The following is a 22824-nucleotide window of genomic DNA, read 5'->3' as shown; positions in this document are numbered from 1 at the left end:
TTATAATGTATAGAATTTTTACCTTAACATTAAATTCTACATTTTATGGGATTTTGCTTTAATGTATAGGTACGTTTCTTACTGCAGAATATTTCATTTCATTGTAATAGAGTTGCTTCTAATTAAACTGTCTGAGAATATGCCATTTCATGGCAAAAAAATTTACAAGAAGTTTTCTTTTGATTCATAAGAAAAACCATTAAGTAAACACTGTTGTTTTCCTCATTTTACAGAGGAGGAAACTAAGGTTGCCAAGATCAGGCAGTATAAAAAGTGGTGGGACCAGGAGTCAGACTCTTCTGTCAGTCTTTCTACTCCAGTGTTTATGCTCTTAATGACACAGTTGTATCCTCCAGGACAGTAATTCTCAAAGTGCAGTCCATATGCCTCTGGGAGTCCCTGAAAGCATTTCAGTGGTCGCAAGGTCAAAACTTTTTTCATAGTAATATCAAAATATTATTTGCCCTTCTTACTGTATTGATGTTTGAATTGATAGTAAAGAAACAGTGGTTGGTAAAACAGCTGGCTCCTCAGCATAGATTGAGGCATTGGTACCAGACTGTGAACAGTAAATGTATTCCTCACTGCCATGCACTTACAGCTAAGAAAAAAAGCCAGTTTCACATAAGAATGTCCTTCATGAAGTGGTAAAAGTGATTAATTTTATTAAATCTTGACCTCTGAGTCACGTCTAATATTCTGTGTAAGTAATGAGAGGCACACATAAAGCACTATGCTGTATACCCACGTGCACAAGGAAGAGCATTTTTCATTATCTGGACTGTGAGCTGAACCTAGGCACTTGTTTCACAAGCACTGTGTTTACTTCAAACAATGATTGACACACAGAAATGGTTTTGTAGACTTGACTATTTGGCAAACAAAGTGAACCAGTCACCTTAAGGAAAAAAATTGACAGTATTTTTTGCCAGTAAAAATGTAGTTTTCAAGAGAAAATTTGAATTTTAGAAAAGTTGATTCTACCACCGTAAACTTAACAGCCCCCCCAGTACTTAAAGATTTTTCCGGTGAGGTGGTTGATGATATTAATGACAATGAAGTGTGCCATCATCTGGAAGATCTGTGTAACTCAGGGAACCAGTCTTTTCCAAATGATCACTGCATGATGCTGTAAAACCCCTTCAGAGATAGATTTTCATGTAACATAGTATGAAAAGTTTTATTCTGTGTTGCAAATAACTTTCAAGAAACTACCACTTGTGAAGTTTTGAGATAGTATCAAAGAAAACTACAATTATTGGAAAAGACAATTAAAGTAAATTTCCTTTTTCCAACTATTTATCTGAGTGAAGCCAGGTCTTCTTTAAATATTTCAAGTTAAACAGTATCTGACAAAAGATTGAACACAGAGCAGGTACAAAGTCTTATATTAAGGAGGTTTTTAAAATGTTAAATAGTGCTACTCTTCTCATTAATCTGTTCTGGAAATAGTTCTTTTTCATTAAAATGTTATTTTTTGCATGAAAGTGATTTATTGTTTTAAACATTATAAACACTGGTTTTTTAGTTTTCATTCGTAATATAAATATTAATATGTATAACCCATGTAAACAAAATGTTCTTTGGGGTGCTTTTTTTTTAAAGGAATGTAAAATGGTCCCCAAAACAAAAAGTCAGTAGATTCACTGCTATAGGAAAATGCATTAAGAAAGTAAAGTACATGTGGGGACAGAGAAATTGAAATTGCACATTTTTGGAAGTACATTCAGCGATTTACACTTGGTAGACAAAGAAGCAATTTCTTTGGTTTGTGTCATTCTTAATCAGACATCATATATATTCATTTGAATTTAGTCTTAAGTCATTTGTAAGTTAGACATTTATTTGTATAATATTGCTAGTGTTTACTGAAGTTAACATGATGCTAATGTGACCATTTGTTTAGGGTTATAGACCTTTTAAGCTTATGCTCAGAGCCTCTCAGGAATATGATAAACATTTATTACTTGACTACCTACTTAAATGACTGATGTCTTTCTTTTTAATTGCGCTCTTAGTGGAGTCTGTGGATTACTGTGCTGATGAGAATTTGGTAGATATGTCATTTCTTGGGACCTTTGGACTGTTTATTTAGTCAGAGGTAGATGTCAACTGCAGTTCCATTCTTAGGCTTACTTAGAGGATTTAGTGGATAGAAACAAAACATAAAACATCTAAATGTATGTTTTTTTCTGAATATCTCTCTGCAGGATGACGTAGCTTTGCCAAAGACTTAGCAGCTAAGCAGAAAATGAGCTTAACATCCTGGTTTTTGGTGAGCAGTGGAGGCACTCGCCACAGGCTGCCACGGGAAATGATTTTTGTTGGAAGAGATGACTGTGAGCTCATGTTGCAGGTAATTGGATCAGCCTTCTATCTGTCACTCAAAACCTGAAATTGTATAAAATACTACTCTACTCTTTTGGAGAACACCACCTCTTAGATTTGAACTTTTCTGACTCTCCCTTTGGTAGCTCTACCTACCAGTTTAATTAATTTTTTCTCCTTGAATCATCTAAAAATAAGTTCTGAGTCTTGAGTATATTTTGAAAAATGATAACAGAGTACAGAAGTTTATTCTTAAGGAAGAAGCATCGCATTACATACTTTAAAAATAAGACCTGTAACTAATTCATAAAATTAGCATAGCATGAAATACAACTGAATTTTAATCATGGATACTTCAGTGATACTGAAATTAGTTTTTTTGCTTCTTTTAGAGATATTCATTATGACACCTTCCAGTATTTTGAGCATAACTAAAGATTATTGGTATTTATTGAACTATGTAGAAAGGAGTTACTTTTAAAAGATACTTTTAAGTTATCATTTAGTGATGTAATTAGCAAACAAGTAGACTTCCAGATTTTTGAGGATTTAGTTATTTTAGTAGGTTCTGGCAATCTAGAATAATTTTAATTTAATAAAAAAATCTCATTCCCTTTTTTTGTTGTTAAAAACTGTAAACAAGTACTTAGAGAAGAAATGTTTATTCTGTTAGCTCAGTGGTTCTCAGTAGGGGCCATCCTGCTTCTCTTTCCCCCAACAAGGGACATTTGGCAGTATCTGGAGAAACATGGATTATTACAAGGGCAGGAGGCAGTAGTAGGTAGCAATATCTAGTAGGTAGAGGCTAAGAGGTCAGGGGAGCTGCTAAACATCCCAAGTAGATGGCATACTTCTCCCCACCCCCACAACACACACAACAAAGAATTCTCGGGCCCCAAATATCAATAGCATTGAGATTGAGAACCCTGCTTTATCCCTAGAAAAATCAGATTTGCATATGTATAGATATACTCTTACTGTAAAATTAAAGAACTTACTTTATAGTTTTGAGACAACAAAAGTAAAGCCACTGTACAGCTACATGAGTCACTTGCATATACAAGGACACCTCAAACAAATTCAATGAGAGAAATAGAGTATTACAGAGATTTTCTGGATTCCTCAGCAAGGTGGAGTGGTGAGAGTAGTAAACTGGAAGAATTCAGACTGCATCTCTGAACTCAACAGCATGTTGGCTTTAGAAGGACAGCATACATGTTAAAGGAATGCAGTGGAAATAGTGTTCTCAGAAAAAGCCATTATTTCAGTTAAAGGTAAAAAGTCAGAGGTAGCCACTCCAGAGAGCTTGAGAATGAAGAAGAGTTTCAAGTGAAGTGGATTCTCAAGAGGGCAATGCAAAGCCCTGGAAAGAGGGCTTTATGGAAAGAAAGAACATAAAGGGAGGAGGTATACTCTTATGGGGAAGTAGACAATAAAGAGACAATGATTAAACTCTTAACATTTTTTTATTACTGAGATAGAATTAGCATTATATTAGTTTCAGCTGTACAAAACAATGATTGGCTATTTATATCTATTGACAGATGATCACAGTAAGTCTAGTTAACATCTACTTCCCATATGTAGTTAAAAAAGAATATCTTTTTTCTTGTGGTAAGGACTTCTGGAGTCTTGTATTTTTGCCAGAAGCTTAAGGTAACAAGATAGGGCACCTGCTATCTTTGCAGTTAAGCCTGGGTCAGCTAAGGTTTTCCCATCAGTATCAGAAACTTTGATAAAGTGAAGAGTCTTCATCGGGGTTAAATTACAGGTTTCAAGAGATTATTAAGTTTTCATTGAAATACCCAAATGGGTTGTGAAAATTCAGTTGCAGTGCATTTTCTCTTGGCTCAGTTTGATCTGGAGGAAATGTGCATTTGATTATCTGGAAATGAAGATGGATTAATTAAGGCTTATCTGGTTAGATGTAAGTAACGAATCTTCCTAATTTACTCAGTTTTTCTTGACCACTCGTGATGTGTTATGTTATATGATCTGGATTTTCTGCTTAATTTCTATGGTGCTTAATAAACATTGACACCTTGAAAACGTTTGATAACCAAAAACATTGATTTGTTTCCACTGTTATTTTTTTTGAAGAGTTACCCAATTGGGAATGACTTGTTCTGAGTTGTAAACTTACTGAGGATATAGTAAATAAGTTGCCTTGAGTTCATAAGACTAGCCTTCTCAAAAAGTTATTACCCTCTTTATTAAAAAATAAACAAAAAGATGCTTTTCCTACCTGACACAACATCCTCATTCCTTCACTCCTAAATCCCCAGAGTTGGAATAGCATCTCGATTCGCTGGACTCTGTCATCTTCTTATGCCTTAAGTGTGCTCCTCATTTTGTAGTAGGTGTTGTACTTATCTACTTCCATAAACATTTTGAGGGCAGGATGCATATCAGACTTCAGATATTCTAGGTTTCTAGCAAGTTGTAAACTTAGTTAAGTGGCTCTCCTAATTATTTCCTCTTCAAACCACTTTTTTCTCCTTACGTCTGATCCATGTTGACCGCTTCCCTCAAAAGTTGCCATTCCTGGCTCCTTGAGCAGCTCTCTAACTTATTTCCTGTATCTAATAGTAACTTTTAACTTTCCTTTATGATTTTCCTTTTCTCAGCTCTCATTTTAGATTTTTCTCCTTGAATTTTTTTTTTCCTGTTGAATTTCAGTACACTGTTCTCAGGTTTTTTGCTTTTTCTCCATATTGTTTTTCCTCACAGAAAGATTATTTATGATGCTCCATCCAGTATTTATTGAGAACCTACGTATACTTGAAATCTCACTTCCCTTACAACATGGAAAGATTTTTTACCCTTAAGACTAATTCAACTTGATAATAAGGAGAAATTATTTTCTAGTGGTGCTACATTTGTTTCCTATCACCCTAATAACTGAACTTAGTTCTTCATTATTTTAAACAGAACAACAGTTTAATAAAACACAACTGTAAAGACTAAAATGAAGTTTTAGTAAGTTTTAGATTTAATGCAGATGTTTTGCAGTGGTTATAGTTGTAATTTGCCATAACAACTGGTTTTTCAGGTAAGCGGTAAAGAAGCAGTGGTAATACTGCTTTTATGAAGTTACACTTAATTCTGAGATTTGCAGTTTGTCCTAGAAAAATTGGGATTTCAAAGAAAATAAAACAAAGCCAAAAAACAACTCTTAAAACCTTCAAGAAGAACAGGAGTATGGAAGTGATGAATCTTTAGGTTTTCTTGGAAGATTGTTTTAAGTCACCTACTATTTCTTTCTAATGTCAGGTCCTTTAATATTGTATTCTGAAAGGAAAGGCCAAAACTTTTTCAACATGGAATTTAAGTTAATTGGGAAGAAGACTTAATTTCAGTACTGTTTATTTGGAAAGGGTCAATTCAACTAGAATTTACAAATGTATTGTTATATCAGTAATTGCCAACCTTGCCATTTTGTTGATGTGGCTGGGAGTCAGACCTTGAGTACCGTTTGCAGTAGCTGAAAATGTCAGAGGTTAATGTGTCCTCGAGTGCCCTTGTTTTTGTCTTCCCTGTTTCCCTAGAGCCCCTTTCTTAAATAATCTGTGCTTTGTATATATTTCCATTTTAATGCCTTGTTGTTCTTAAGAATACATGTAAATCCCTGTTGATGTGATGGTAAGGTAGGGGAAGAGAAGCATTCTGTAATGCTAGGATGAGTTCTCAGTCTCTCAGTGGGGCCATGACTTTCCTGAGTGCATCTCAGCATCATTTTTCTGTCCTGGCCCCCTCTTTAGATGACAGGAAGCTAGAGGAGGCTGGCATGGGTGTTTCCTTTTTCCCATGTCATCTAGGCACTGCTAAAATAGTTTTCCCCGAGGGCAGGCAGGTGAAGAGAACTGAACGCTTAGGGTGTATTTCAGAATACCTACTTTCCCCTCACCCTGTGGGAAGCACAGGAAGTTTTTTGTCTAGTCATCACCTGAGGTCCCCGTGGGGCTTCTGGAGTTAAACTCACGGAAGAGCTATGTTCCCCCAAGGCTGTGCCCTAGTTTTCATCTTTCAAGCTAGTTCACACTCAGGTCCCCAGCAGTTAGTCACTTTACCTCCACATTTTCCGACTGGTTGCTGGCTTTTGGAGAGGTTTCTGCTCCCAGGAAGCTATGATTCCCTGCATTTGCCTCTCTCTCCATTTTGCAGGGTGGCAGTTGATGTTATGTTTTATCAATTCCCTGATGAAACTAAGATAACTTTTTTATTTTCAGTTTGTTCAACTTTTTTCTTTGTGTAAGGATGGGAGTGATGACTTCCAAGGTCTTAACGTGTTCGACTGGAAACTGGAAGTCACATCTCCCTTTTATGGATGCTTCATTTGCTTTTAGTATCCAACGTTCACATGGTAACCTGTAATAAATGGTTATTGAGTTAGGTTCACTGGTTCTGAGTATTTTTTCCAATGGATATACTGCTATTTCCTTTCAGTAAAAAGTACATCCTTCAGGTGTTTTCCATCTACAGACAACTCACTGAACTGTGGAGTATGTGTGTGTGTCTACTTCAGAAGAGACTGAAAAGCAGTTTGCAAAAGTCTTTTTGCAGTTTTAATTCCTTTTTTCTTTGACTTTGTCTCCCTTTCCCTCTTAGAGTTGTCCCATTAATTCCAGTTTTAGGACCCGTGTTTTAAGTGAGGATAGTTTTATTCAGGAGTGTATCACATTATGTCCCTTCTCTCTAAGTCTTTGGACTTCTCATATAATTTGTTACAGTTTTCTGTATTGAAAGAAGAATCCTATAAAATCTTTTTTTTTACAATAAGACATAATAAACATTGTAAAATTAAAATTCACATGATTTCCACTTGATGGTTTTGAATTATAAAAATTATCACTTGATACGTTTAACAAAGTTAGCTGGTTAAAATTCTCTCAAAAGTAGAATGTATGACTTTGGTAGGAAAGAATGTCGTTAAGTTTTGGCTACTTTCCTCTTTGGGGAGTAGTGCCAAATTTGTGTTGTGTAAAAACACAATACTTACTCCACTTTTATTTGATGTTGCCTTATAATCACCTACTATGCTATTAATATAAGTAGATAGCCCAAAATCTTTGTGTATGCTATTTACTATTTTCTTGACTTCATTAACTTAGAAAAATTCATTTCAGTCTCGTAGTGTGGATAAACAGCATGCTGTAATCAATTACGATGCCTCTACAGATGAACATTTGGTGAAGGATTTGGGCAGCCTGAATGGGGTAAGTTAAGAATACATGTTTTGTCTTATTTGAATATTTGTTTTTGATGTACATGTCGAGTGACTGGATTAAAGCAGAAGGAGATAGATAGGCAGACAATATTGTAAGATGGCAAATCAGATTACACTTCCTGTTTGTCTTATATTTGCTTTTCTTTAGTTCACATTTTACATTAAATGCTCAGTAGGTACATAGTACTTTGGGGACTGTGCAATAGAATATGCAACTAGCCCATGTTCCAAGAAACTGTATAGGCAGTAATATAGCAATTCAGAAGATTGTTGGTTGTTATTACCTGTAATGGTTAAAAAAGTCTTCTTTAAGGAGATGAGATGAAAGCCTGACCTCACTGAATGGCTTGACTATATGTGAGAAGCATGGAAGGCTGTGACCTAAGAATGCAGGAAAGCACTCTTGGGAGTTACTTGGGAGATAGCCAAGTATGGGTTAACTTTAGAAAATGTAGGTGGAAATGTGGTTTGATGCCAGGTGAAGGACCTTCTACACCAGAGTGAAACTAAGTGAAGCACAGCCATTGTACCTTAACAAATACGGAATGTGACCTAAACGCCAGTGTTCACTGTCGCTTCTTCACACTGCCACTTTGAAGGTACTTTTGTGCTGCTGCAGTGAATTGTTTCCTAATTCTTCATTTGATCTTTCCACACTGACAGAATATACGTACCTACAGAATAAGAAAATGCTAAAGTACTGAATTATTTATCATAGTTTTTTCAGTTTTCTTATGGCTTAGCTAACATAAACAAATATAGTATTTTTCTATGTCTGTGCTTGTTGAAATTCTTAAAATGAATTTTATAGAAACTAAATGTATCCCAGCTGCTTCTGTCTGTTGCTACTTTTCAAATATACATTAAGCATTATATGAAAGAACATGTAGAAATTTGGTGAATACAGTAAAACATTTTTTTTCCTATCTGAATTGGCCTGCTATTGAAGGACTTCTGTGTTTATTTGTTGAGATACTTTCTTTGTGGGCATGTTTTTCTGTTGGTTTTATTCAAGCCTGTATTTGTTTCTCATAAAACATAGAATTAAGACCAAACTCTTCAAATTTGAACTGAAACACCTCACATTTGGCATCACCCACTTTCCCAGATTCATGCTCCACTTTCCCTTGTTGTACCTCCAAAACACTAGTTTTCCTACGATATTGACTATATAAATAATTTGTTAGATTTTCTTAGTCTAGTAGTTCTCCCATCTGCCTTGTCATTTATAAACATTGTATTTACTTTTAAAAACAAACCCAAATTCTACTTCTTCCTGAAGGGAGCAAAGAGAAGGTATTTAGGAATATTTACTGGCTGATGTTGTTAATATGTTGAGTGTCTGGATTAAATCAGTAGGAGATAGGCAGACAAGGTAGAAACTCAGATGAAGGATTAGGAAACAATTCACTGCAGCAGCACAAAAGTACCTTCAAAGTGGCAGTGTGAAGAAGCGACAGTGAACACTGGCGTTTAGGTCACATTCCGTATTTGTTAAGGCACAATGGCTGTGCTTCACTTAGTTTCACTCTGGTGTAGAAAGTCCTCCACCTGGCATCAAACCACATTTCCACCTATATTTTCTAAAGTTAACTCATACTTTGTTGTCTCCCAAGAGTGTATTTCTACATTTTTAGGTCATGGCCTTCCATGCTTCTCAAATATAAAGTCAAGCCATTCAGTGAGGTCAAGCTTTCATCTCATCTCCTTAAAGAAGACTTTTTTAACCATTACAGGTAAAAGCAACCAACAATCTTCTGAATTGCTGTATTATTGTCTATACAGTTTCTTGGGAACATGAGCTGGTTTCATACTCTTTTCTTGTTCACAGAATTCTTTCTTCCTTCTCCATACCTAAAAACCTTTGTTTTAATCTCTTATTTTGGGTACTTTATCAGCCTTATATTAAAACTTCTTTTATATGTCTGTCACTATACTGGATTCTGAGCTCCTGCAGGAGCCTTTTGCTTCTATAAATATACCGCAGGGCCTAGCTCAGGACTCTGCACAGTGCATAGACATGGTAAATCATTTTTATATGTAATTGTATTAATTTTCTATATGAAGGACTTTATAGGAAAAATTTTAATTACCTCTATATGTGAAATATTTTAACAATGTTACATTTGGTTTTAAGCCTCGAAAGTTCATCTTGGCCATATGCTGTTCATAGCTGTCTTTATATTATTAACTTGGAAGATAATAAGTGAGAATTACATCACAATACTTTCATCCTTTAAATGACTAATCAAATATAAAAATTATTCGGTGTTGGTTGAAAAAAAAAAAAACTCAGGTGAACGATTATTAACTTCTATATTTCTCCAGGCCAGCCTTTCTCATAACTTGTTTGTATGCAATAACTTTGTGAAATAACTCAGCAATGTGTGCATTTTGAACTTCAAATCAGGACCTGGATTTAAATTTCAGTCTAATTTACCAGTGGAATCACCTGGGTCAAATTACTTAACCTCTCTGGAACGCAGTTTCCTTAAATTTTATTCATATTGATTCCCAAAGTTGTGTGAACATGTAATGAGTTTATGAGTATGAAGACTCAATGCAAAATCTGGCTACCTTGTTTTAGCTTTAAAATAGTGAAATGGTAACCCTCTGTAGTATTGTTTCAAGGAATAAATGTGACAATACATGAGAGTGTGTGCCAATAATAGAACTTTAACAAGCATTATACAAATGATAAGTATACTGTTACCCAAATGACAGCCTAGGAAATCTGCTGGAATGGTTTGGTAGCCAATCTATGAATTACCAACTGTCATGCATTTCATTCATAAGAGAACTTGTGGACTATTATTCACAGCCTATTTACCCTTAGTATTTATAGCATTCCAGAAATTTGAGCATCAGGTTAAAAGTAGTAATTTCAGAAGTAAGGGAGCACAATGTACTGGTTATGAGCCCAGCTTGGAATTCTTACTGTGATGTAACCTTGAACTGGTTACTTAATTTTTCTGTTCCTCAGGTTTTTTTTTTTAAGAAAAATAGTAAAATGGTAGTCCTTTCAGGTTGTTACAAAGCTGTAAAGAAGTTAATAATTGTAAATGCTTAGAACATGCCTTGTAAGCATTCAGTAAGTATTAGTTATCATTGTCAAAGTGGTAAGAAAAGCATTTGTGAAGACAGGTTTAGCATCCCATAGCCTGCATACTTTTCAGTGAGTACAGTGCTGTTTTTTTAAAAAGCACTTACCAGCTAAACTTATAAGTAACTCTACCTGTGACCACTTCCACTCCTACTTCCTTTCATCCTACCCTAAAATACACTCCCCAGGGACCTAGATCTACACATGATGCTATTGCTGCCAGAAATGAGGTTGTGTACTGCCTGGGAAAGCTGGGACTGGTTTTGTAGCTGATACTCTATAGGCCATTTCCCTGTAAGCCCCTAGAAGCCTCTCTTTTTGTGAGAACCTTTGTTTACTTTCAGTTGGTCCTGTCTCCTCCCTCTACTGGAACACTTGTCCCTCTGGGAGTCACCATGGCCTCTTCCATGTCACCCCCATACCATTCCAATTCTGCCTTTTGTTACTAGACTGCCCCTTGGGCCTCCTGTGTTCCAGCTCCTGCTGTGTCCCCTTTTCACACAGGAGTTCCTGCCAGCATCAGACTAGTGTGGGATAGAAGGGAGAAGGTATGAAATGAATGGTTAGGAAGGAAGAGGTGACCTCTGTCACTGGCAGTGGGATTAAGATGGTTGTGTGCCTGGCCAGTCAGTTCAGATTGCCCAGAGCATTAACATAATACATGGTGGCTATATGGTATTATGCTATCAACTATGTAATTCAGTTGTACATAAATAAAATAAGTATTTATTTAGTTCAGTTTGCTGATAGTGAGATTACTGGTTGGCATGGGGGAGTTTGACGAGCTGGCCCGGTTTCAGCACACAAGCTTCCTTGATGTGGAAGAAAATGTGATACATCATTCAGAGACCTGAATTTGAAACCCATCAGTTCCATTTCTGAACTCTGAGATTGTTAGTCACTCTCTGTCTCGTTGTCTACATGTCTACCTACCAGGTAGAAGTGTGAGCAAATCAAATGTGTTAACATAAGAAACAAAACTTTTTCTTTACACATTTAATTTATTAAAATGCTTCATAATTGATTTATTAAAATGATTTTTTTCCTGTTACTTTTGAAAATTTTCTCTCCTTTTCGAATTTTTGACTTATCGGAGACTTTATCCACCCAGATATTTTCACTTGAGTTTATGTGAGGTGAAACTTTGTGTCTGGCTCATATTTCCTAAGCCTTTTTAGATCTTAGGGGATATTTCTATCATAAATGCCAGTATGTTAAAATAATGTTTCTTTATCTCTGAAAGTATCTAGTACACATGTTAGACACACAGTAGGTGCTTAATGTTTTAAAAGAGTTAAGCAATCTTAAGCTTTAAGTGGATCTTACAAGTCATCTTAGGCCTTTTGAGGAATTGTGGTGTTTTAGATTGAGAAACATTTAAATAAAATTGACTTAGAACTGTGGTATTCCTGTTATGTGGTGTATTAACTTTATCTTCTGCATACCACACATGAGTGAATTAATATTTTCTTTTCCATCATTTTCCTTAGCTTTTCTGTTTTGTAATCATACAAAGAATATTTTGGTGAACATAAGATACCAGTTTTAAAACACTCTAAAATGTTCATTTTAGAAATGACCCTGACATTGGAGTTTATAAATGCCTGAAGCCTTCGAATTTTCTTTACATTAACGTTTCAACCTTTCTGTGAAGCATGTTGGAAGCTTGTGATTTAGGATGACTCATTAAGTCATTCTATGGTGTGCTCTCAAGTGTCTCTATATATCCATGCTTGTAATTAAGATTGTAATTTCTTCTAATTTTTTTGGTAGACTTAAAAACTGGTATTCCGTGACATACTATAAAGTGCCAGTTTTGCATAGGAATTTGAGAGTATGACCATTATATCATAATCACCTTATGTACTTTTCTGTATGTCATTCAGGACCCTTCTAAACAGCCTCACCATGGAGGGAAGTTTTCCAAGTACAAAAAAAACGGAAAATTTTTTGGGAAAATTATATCATTATTACATCATAATCTTCTTATGTACTTTTCTGTATGTCATTCAGGACCCTTCTAAACATCCTCACCAAGGAGGGAGGCTTTCCAAGTAGGAAAAAATGGAAAATTTCAGACAAAAACTTATTGCGTATTTATATGATGCCTGCATTCTGGGCAGTTAAGTATATTACTGTTCTATGTTCTATAAATATAGCAAATTCTAGGTCTTTAAATTACAGTATGCCAGGAAAAATCGTTATCAACATTGACCATCTATGTCCGATGGACCCCTAAGTCTTTTTACAAATAATTTGCAGAAGTAAGGATAAAAGGATAATAAAAAAGCTTGCAATTTTAATAAAATTAAATACACTATACTCAAATTTTTATTCCATATTTTCCTGGTTTCAAAAGACATATAATACACAAAATGGGTATTTCTCATCAGTTGTCATACATTCACCTGGAAAATATATCCATTTTATAAATGTTGATTCCAGATTTCAAGTACATTCTCTAGCTGGTTCTAGCTGATCATGGTTTCTACCTCTTGCTCTTCCATGGTCAAAATGCATTATTTTTAGGACTTTGGCAGCTTAAAATTTTACTAAGAGGATAGCCATCTTTCTTTCATAATTGCAAAACATTCCTTATTTTTAGATTTATGGGCAACAGAAGATCAATTCAAAAGTTAACTTCTCTATCATCTTTCCACTTAGTTTTGTAAGTAGACAAAAGCTCAAGACATGTTATCTATACAAAGGTAACTAAATGGAAAGATGATACAGAAGTTAACTTATGAATTGAAATACAAACATCAGAAAATGAAAGAATACTGTCAAAATTTCTTTTAAAATACAGAATGGTTCAAGTTCTTGTTGAATTTTCTTACATTGTTACAGTTTTATCATTACTATTAGAGACTAGAATGCTGCTGTCTTTTCTATTCATCTCATAATGGTGAAATGTCCTCCTGTTTTCTTCTCCTTGCCTTTATGGATGTTAAGTGAAAAATTCTGAATTCTTAAGTCATACTATTTGATAGCTAAAAAAAAAAGGACCAAGATAATGTCACCAGGTATCTTTTATATCTTCTTGGAAAGATGGTGCAGTATTTTGGGCAATGCAGTAAGAAAACTAAAGGTTGATGCAATAGTGGTGATTTATTTCATGATTGCATCATCCTCCTACCTCTGCATTTCACTACAGTAGCCATTAGCCATGTGTGGTTTTTGAGTACTTGAGATGTGATTAGTCTAAAAAGAATCCAGAAAAAGAATGTGAAATATCCTGTTGCATTTTATATTTATTATTTGTTGAAATGGTACTATTTTGGACATATGGATTAAATTAAAAGCATATTATTAGAATTAATTTCACTGCTTTCTTTTTACTTTTTTAATTTGCCTACTAGGAAATTTAATAGTGTATGTATAGCTTGGATTTGTGGCTTGCAATGTATTTCTGTTGGATAGTGATGTTCTAAGTAGGTAATTTCTTTATTCTATTATTATTTTGGTCATTTTTGGCAGTTTAGAAATAATTAGTAATGAAGAAATAATCATGGGATGTTAAAACAGCAGAATGTTTCAAGATACAGAAAAAATAAAATCACTCAGACCCTATGATGTATCTCAGAGTCATAAAAGGTCATGAAGTCCTAAAGACTCATATCGTAATTGTAAAATAGAACGAGTTTTATTCCATATTTTAAAAAGTAAGTTTTTTTTTATTCTTTGGATGAATTCTAAGAATAAAAGTAATGAAATTTCAAACCTCACAAATAGTTAGAATTGTCCAGAAAAGCTGAAACTGAGTCCAGTGGACCCTGATGATATGTTGAGAGTAAGGTATTTTTACCCTTTACAGTTTGCCATCATCAAATGAGGAGCTCTTCTTGGAATCACCTTTAGGTGCCTCAGTTTGTCTTGGCAGCATGGCGAACTTAGAGGCACTGCAAGTGGGTTTTTGTGTGGTACTGCTAATAGTGGTAAAGGGCTTTGCGTGAAATAACTTATCAGCCTATAAGATGCCTGGCACATTTTTTAATAGACAAGCTGTATTTACCACGTATTATATATATTTGTCTGAAATGTAATAGTTGATATTACTTCACGTAATAACATAACATCTTTTTCCTTCCCTTGTAGACTTTTGTGAATGACATAAGGATTCCAGAACAGACTTATATCACCTTGAAACTTGAAGATAAGCTGAGATTTGGATATGATATCCTTCTGTGATTTTGTGCATTTATTAAATTTTTTCAAAAATCTGTTCTCTGGTATAAAGTAACATTTATTGAGACATAAGAATTCACAATATAGGCGTAATAGTAGTCTGTGTGCTCCTATATTAAAATACATGTTTAAAAATAATATATATAAAAATATCTATGTACATATGCACACATATATATATTTGGTTATTGTGCTTGTTCCTAAAAGCAGTCCTCGAAAAGTTAATGGACTCAGCTTCCCCTGTAAGCCCCCCACACCCATATACAGTATCATCAGAAGTCTCCCTGCAGTGCTGTTGCATCTGTAATTTGGTGATCAAAGAATGTAACTGGGGAGAGGACCAGAAAGTATTTAATATTAGTCCAGCCCAGGGATTTTTCTTTTTTTTTTTTAGGGTTGGATGATAATGGCACAGATCAAACTCCTAGGAAGAATTTAACGCTTTGTTTCCTTCCCTCCCTCCTATTTTTTTCTTCCATCCCTACTTTTACTCCTCTTAATGCAGTTCATTGCTATTGCCTATTTAATTGAAAATTTTCAATGTCCTATGTCTCAGAGACTGATACTCCCTTAAGTATTATGCATTTAATATGGATTTGAAATTCTTTTGTTTAAAATTCTGAGGACTAAACAGGGACATGACTGTGTCCTAGTACGTAGGGTGGGTAAAGAATCACTGTTGAAGAGAAGGGACACGGTTGATGAAAAACACTTCTACTCATACAAGGCAAAAGCTTTGTAAAATGGACTTTTATTTAATTAAAATACAGATATTCCACATTATGCTGAATGCTTACTTTGAGTTTTAATTTTTTCAGTTCCATTTATCTGGACTTCATTAAGAAGGAATTGATGTTAAATGAATTGGCAACTTGGATGAAATTTTTTCACTCTAGTGGGAAAAATGTGGTCTGAGCTAAGAAGAGTTGATGCTTAAAGTAAGTGTACTAACATTGAAAAATTAATCTTACACTATAACTAATCTTTTAGATTTAACTTTTTTAGAATTTATAAAAATTATACTTGGAAAAAAAATTATACTTGGAGAGCCAAAGGAACATGAAAGTGAGACCACTAAACTTATGAATATTTTGAGTTACATGTTTTAAATACTTTTTAATATATACGTATCACATAAAATGATAAAGAATTAGCATCAGTGCTTTGATTCGTGGGTCATTTTCCACCAGTGTAAGTTTCATAAAAAATAAATACAAATACATGTTGGATTTAAGTATCTTTTTAATCAATTTGATACCAGCTCTTTTAAAACATAAGAACATGATAGGAAATTTGAGTTTCAATGTAACTATGAAGTTTACTATCAATTTTTTTTTGTTATCATTAATATACAATTACTTGAACAATATTTTGGTTACTAGACTCCTCCTATTATCAAGTCCCCACCACATATGCCATTATAGTCACTGTCCATCAGCGTAGTAAGATGTTATAGAGTCATTACTTGACTTCTCTTTGTTATACTGCTTTTTCCTGTGTCTCCCCGACCCCCTGCTACATTATGTGTGCTAATTGTAATGCCCTTTTTTTCCCCCTTTTCCTTCCCTTCCCACCCATCTTCCCCTGTCCCTTTCCCTTTGGTAACTGTTCGTCCATTCTTGGGTTCTGTGAGTCTGCTGCTGCTTTGTTCCTTCAGTTTTTTCTTTGTTCTTATACTCCACACATGAGTGAGGTCATTTGATATTTGTCTTTCTCCGCCTGGCTTATTTCACTGAGCATAATACCCTCTAGCTCCATCCATGTTGTCGCAAATGGTAGGATTGGTTTTCTTCTTATGGTTGAATAATATTCCATTGTGTATATGTACCACATTTTATTTATCCATTCATCTACTGATGGATGCATAGGTTGCTTCCATATCTTGGCTATTGTAAATAGTGCTGTGATAAACATAGGGGTGCATATGTCTTTTTGAAACTGGGCTCCTGAATTCTTAGGGTACATTCCTAGGAGTGGAATTCCTGCGTCATGGTATTTCTATTTTGAGCTTTTTTGAGGAACCTCCATACTGCTTTCCACAATGGTTGAACTAATTTACATTCCCACCAACAGTGTAGGAGGGTTCCCCTTTCTCCAGATCCTCGCCAACATTTGTTGTTGTTTGTCTTTTGGATGATGGCCATTCTAACTGGTGTGAGGTGATATCTCACTGTGGTTTTAATTTGTATTTCTCTGATGATTAGCGATGTGGAGCATCTTTACATGTCCCTGTTGGCCATCTGATTTTCTTCTTTGGAGAAGTGTCTGTTAACTCCTCTGCCCATTTTTTAATTGGCTTATTTGCTTTTTGTTTGTTGAGGTGTGTGAGCTCTTTAAATAATTTGGATGTCAACCCCTTATCAGATATGTCATTTATGAATACATTCTCCCATATATAGTCCCATTTCTTCATTTCTGCTTTTTTTCCCTTCCCCAGGGAGATATGTTCATGAAGAAGTTGCTCATGTTTATATCCAATAGATTTTTGCCTGTATATTTTTCTAAGAGTTTTATGGTTTCATGACTTACATTCAGGTCTTTTGATCAGTTTTGAATTTACTTTTGTATATGGGGTTAGACAGTGGTCCAGTTTCATTCCCTTACATGTAGCTGTCCAGTTTTGCCAACACCAGCTCTTGAAAAAGATGTCATTTCCCCATTGCATATCCATGGCTCCTCTATCGTATATTAATTGACCATATATGCTTGGGATTATATCTAGGCTCTCCAGTCTGTTCCATTGGTCTATGGGTCTCTTAGGCCCGAACCAAATTGTCTTGATTACTGTGGCTTTGTAGTAGAGCTTGAAGTCAGGGAGCGTAAGTCCCCCTGCTTTATTCTTCCTTCTCAGGATTGCTTTGGCTATTCGGGGTGTTTTGTGGTTCCATATGAATTTTAGAACTATTTGCTCTAGTCATTGAAGAATGCTTTTGGTATTTTGATAGGGATTGCATTCAATCTGTACATTGCTTTAGGCAGGATGGCCATTCTGACAAATTAATTCTTCCTATCCATGAGCACGGGATGTGTTTGCATTTATTGGTTTCATCTTTAATTTCTCTCATGAGTGTCTTGTAGTTTTGAGAGTATAAGCCTTTCACTTCCTTGATTAGGTTTATTCCTAGGTATTTTATTTTTTTTGATACAGTTGTGAATGAAATTGTTTTCCTGATTTCTCTTTCAGCTAATTCATCTTTAGTGTATAGAAATGCAACAGGTTTCTGTGTATTAATTTTGTTTCCTGCAACTTTGCTGAATTCAGATATTAGATCTAGTAATTTTGGACTGGATTCTTTAGGGTTTTTTTATGTACAATATGTCATCTGCAAACAAGGACAGTTTGACTTCTTCCTTGCCAATCTGGATGCCTTTTGTTTGTGTTGTCTGATTGCCGTGGCTAGGGGAGAGAATGGGCAACCTTGTCTTGTTTCGAATCTTAAAGGAAAGGCTTTCCGCTTCTCGCTATTAAGTATAATGTTGGCTCTGGGTTTGTCATATATGGCTTTATTAAGTTGAGGTGCTTGCCCTCTATACCCATTTTGTTGAGAGTTTTTATCATGAATGGATGCTGAATTTTGTCGAATGCTTTTCAGCATCTATGGAGATGGTCATGTGGTGTCCATAGTGATTTTTCCTTTCTCATTTCTGATTCTGTTTATGTGTGTAGATTCTATTTTTTTCTTGCTAAGTCTGGCTAGGGGTTGATCTATTTCATTTTCTTGAAGAACCAGCTCTTGGTTTCATTGATTCTTTCTATTGTTTTAGTCTTCTCAATTTTATTTATTTCTGCTTTAATCTTTATTATGTCCCTCCTTCTACTGACTTTGGGCCTCATTTGTCCTTCCTTTTCTAGTTTCATTAATTGTGAGTTTAGACTGTCCATTTGGGATTGTTCTTCTTTCGTGAGGTAAGCCAGTATTGCCATATATTTCCCTCTTAGCACGGCCTTCGCTGTGTCCCACAGATTTTCCAGTGAGTTATTGTTGTCATTTGTCTCCATGTACTGCATGATCTCTGTTTTTATTTGGTCATTGATCCATTGATTATTTAGGAGCATGTTATTAAGCCTCCATGTGTTTGTAGGCTTTTTCATTTTCTTTGTGTAATTTATTTCTAGTTTCATACTTTTGTGATCTGAGAAGCTGGTTGGTACAATTTCCATCTTTTTGAATTTACTGAGGTTCTTTTTGTGGCCTAGTATATGATCTATTCTTGAAAATGTTCCATGTGCACTTGTGAGGAATGTGTATCCTGTTGCTTTTGGATGGAGTGTTCTGTAGTTAACTGTTAGGTCTGTCTGTTCTAATATGTTGTTCAGTGCCTCTGTCTCTTTATTTATTTTCTGTCTGATTGATCTGTCTTTTGGAGTGAGTTGTGTGTTGAAGTCTCCTAAAATGAATGCATTGCATTCTGTTTCCCCCTTTAATTCTGTTAGTATTTGTTTCACATATGTAGGTGATCCTGTGTTGGGTGCATAGATATAATAGTTATATCCTCTTGTTGGATTGACCCCTTTATCATTATGTAATGTCCTTTGTCTCTTGTTACTTTCTTTGTTTTGGAGTTTATTTTGTCTACTTTTTTCTCCCTATTGCATGAAATATCTTTTTTCATCCCTTTACTTTCAGTCTGTATATGTCTTTGTGTTTAAAGTGAGTCTCTTGTAGGCAGCGTATAGACAAGTCTTGTGTTTTTATCCATTTAGTGACTGTGTCTTTTGATTGGTGCATTCAGATCATTTGCATTTAGGGTGATTATCGATAGGTATGTACTTATTGCCATTGCAGCTTTAGATTTGTGGTTACCAAATGTTCAAGGGTAATTCCCTTACTATCTAAGAGTCTAATTTAACTCATTTCCTGTACTATTACAAACACAACCTAAAGGTTCTTTTTTTTTTTCCTTCTTCGTTCTTTGTATGTTCTGAATCATATTCTGTAATCTTTGTCTATCCCTTGGGTGACATTTGTTAGCCTTAGGAATACTTCTGTCTATAGGAGTCCCTCCCAAATGCTCTGTAGAGGTGGTTTGTGGGAGGTAACTTCTCTCAGCTTTTGCTTATCTGGAAATTCTTTAATTCCTCCTTCAAATTTAAATGATAACCTTGCCGAGTAGAGTATTTCTTGGTTCAAGGCCCTTCTGCTTCATTGCATTAAATATATCATGCCACTCCCTTCTGGCCTGTAAAGTTTCTGTTGAGAAATCTGATGATAGCAGATGGGTTTTCCTTTGTATGTGATCTTTTTTCTGTCTCTAGCTGCTTTTAAAAGTTTGTCTTTTTCCTTGATTTTTGCCATTTTAATTATTATATGTCTTGATGTTGTCTTCCTTGGGTCCCCTGTGTTGGGAGATCTGTGCACCTCCATGGCTTGAGAGACTATCTCCTCCCCCAGATTGGGGAAGTTTTCAGCAATTACCCCCCAATCACACTTTTTATCCCTTTTTCTCTCTCTTTTTCTGATACCCCTGTAATGTGAATACTGTTTCATTTGGATTGGTCACACAGTTCTCTCAATATTCTTTCATTTTTAGAGATTCTTTTTCTCTCTGTGTCTCAGCTTCTTTGTATTCCTGTTCTCTAATTTCTATTCCATTTACTATCTCTTCTACATCTAATCTGCTTTTAAATCCCTCTATTGTATGTTTCATTTCAGATATGGAATTTCTTAATGATTGAATCTCCATCTTAAATTCATTCCTGAGTTCTTGAATATTTTTCTGTGCCTCCATAACCATGTTAATGATTTTTATTTTGAACTCTCTTTCAGGAAGATGGGTGATTTCACTTTCATTTGGCCCTTTTTCTGGGGTTTGTGAGATTTTGTTCTGAACCAGGTTCTTTTAATGTTTCGTATTTCTATGTGGTGCCCTCTAGTGCCCAGAAGTTCCTGTTTCTGGAGCTGCTCAGCCCCTAGAGTGATGTTGGGGGTTGTACGGGAACAGAGCTGGTGCCTGGGGGAAGGAAAGATCTGTTTCCTGATTCCCATAGGCGGTGCCTGTCTCCAGTATCAGAGCCAGTGGGTGGAGCACACAGATGTAAACCTCTATGGTTGCGTCTCTAACTATTGTAGGTGGGGCCTCCCTCTAGCTGGTCTGACGCCAGCACAGTGACTGGCAGTTTGCGAGCCAGTGCCCTGTCAGTCCAGGAGGAACCCTCAGCAGGCTGCGTGTCACAGCTGAGTAGCTAGCCAGGGGGGTGGAGTGTCTGAAGCTCCTGAAAGTTCCCAACCTGTTGAGCAGTGCATGGCCAGACAACCTTGTCCACTGCTCCCTTCTCCCGTGCAGCAAGCTCTCTGCAAACACCCGCCCCCAACCCCTTCAGCAGCCGTCTTGCTGCTAGGAAGCCTCTCAGACCACTCGCCTTTGCTTTGTTCCCAGTGCGGCTATATGTGGATCCTGTCCTCCACAAACAGCCGGACTCTCAGTCTCTCAACCACTCCACCTGTCCCAGCTCCTGAACCTCTAGAGCACCACACAATGTAGATTTCTGCACACAGAGCAGATCTCCAGGGCTAGGTGTTCAACAGTACCAGGCTTCCACCCCCCTCCCCGGTCTGTTTCTCTTCTCCCTGCTGGTGAGCTGGGATCGAGGAAGGGCTCGGGTCCCAGCCATTCAAGGCTTTCATACATTACCCTCTTTTGTGAGGTCTGCTCTGTTCGTGAGATCTGTATGCAGTCTGGTTCAGCCTTCTTTCCTGTTGCTGTTTTAGGGTTAGTTGTATTAACTATATTTTTGAACTATTTGTGGTTTTGGCAGGAGTTCTCTGTCTCACCTCTCATGCCGCCATCTTGAGTCCTCAATTTCCCTACTTTAAATTTTAAATTAAGAAGAAACCATTAAGAAATAACTCATACTTTTACAATTTGTACAATGATTTCTTAGTTTGTACAGTGTTTTCTTAGTAATTAACTAATACTTCATTCTTATATGCCAGTTATTATATACCTGTCAAGTTTTCTCCCAAAGGACTTTTTTAGTGTTGCAAGTCAGCGTTGAGCCAGAACTATTTGAATCCTTAGTCAATTTTATTATTTTAAAATAACATCTTATATTGCTTATGATATTTTAGGACTCTACATAAATTGAGCTGTAACAGTGGCAGAAATTTTATCATATGGTATGAAATTTTAAGAACATTTTATGTATTACACTTAACTTGTTTTATATTTTACCTATATTGGATTTAAAGTAATTGTTGTGCATTATACATATTTAAATTAAGCTGACTATTTAGCCAGTCTACAACTGCTGTACCTTGGAGTGGAAAACTATTTCATTTAATTAAAATGCCACAGCAATAGAAAGAACATTTTACTATGAATTGAGACTATAACTAGGAAACAATTCATCTTCTAAAAGCATTTTGTCTAACCAAAGAAGTTGATTTGGAAAAGCAAGCAGAGAAATATCTAGGAAATGATTGAATTTATGAGGGCTAGTAAAATCTTAGAGTAATCAAAATAAACCTCAGAAAGAGCTTATAAATCTCTAAGTCTTCAAATGTAGGAGTTAAGCAAGCCTGAGTTTATCCATTTAACAGTTATAAGTGTTTTCTGTGTGCCACACATAGCTCCCATGGTCTGAGGATATAGTAGAAAAGAAAATGGACCACAGCCTGTCCTCTGGAACATGCATACATGTTAATGGTGTTGGAGAGAGCTGACAGCACACACAAAAAGGAGACGAGGGCATTAAGCTCTATGGAGAAGAGGTGTGCATGGGAGACACAGAATGCTAGGATGGTGAAGGATAAGTTACAACTTTGAAAAAGATATTCATTAAAACCTTACTGAGAAGCCAACATTGGAGCAAGGAAATGGAGAAAGTGAAGAAACTGGCTGTATGGATATTGAGAAATTGCTTGTCAGGCACATGGAAGAGTTAAGTGCAAAGGACTTGAAAGCAGGACTGTGTTTGGCTTGTTTGAGGAACAGCATGAAAAGTCTGTGGCTGAAGCCAGTGAAGAGTAGGAGGATATGG

At 35.8% G+C, this 22824-nt stretch overlaps 1 protein-coding gene across 14 annotated transcripts in view; it reads left to right on the top strand.

The window, feature by feature from the left end:
- Positions 1-22824, top strand: part of CEP170 (centrosomal protein 170) — a 121637-nt gene that overhangs the window by 26849 nt on the left and 71964 nt on the right. For 12 of the 14 annotated variants that reach the window (XM_073216696.1, XM_073216698.1, XM_073216693.1 and 9 more), the window contains 3 exons: positions 2211-2356; positions 7455-7544; positions 14754-14835. In XM_073216696.1, coding sequence (XP_073072797.1) covers positions 2252-2356; positions 7455-7544; positions 14754-14835 — 277 coding nt within the window. In that variant the 5' untranslated portion in view covers positions 2211-2251. Of the gene's footprint in view, positions 1-2210; positions 2357-7454; positions 7545-8464; positions 9292-14753; positions 14836-14869; positions 15782-22824 lie in introns of those variants that run through there. The other 2 variants (XM_073216694.1, XM_017673962.3) reach the window with 2 other exon arrangements.

This window comes from Manis javanica, chromosome 11 (assembly GCF_040802235.1).
Source record: "Manis javanica isolate MJ-LG chromosome 11, MJ_LKY, whole genome shotgun sequence".
In the NCBI taxonomy this organism is placed as follows: Eukaryota; Metazoa; Chordata; class Mammalia; order Pholidota; family Manidae; genus Manis; species Manis javanica.
Note: the sequence above shows the minus strand (reverse complement) of the source record. Positions and strands in the feature narration are given on the sequence as shown.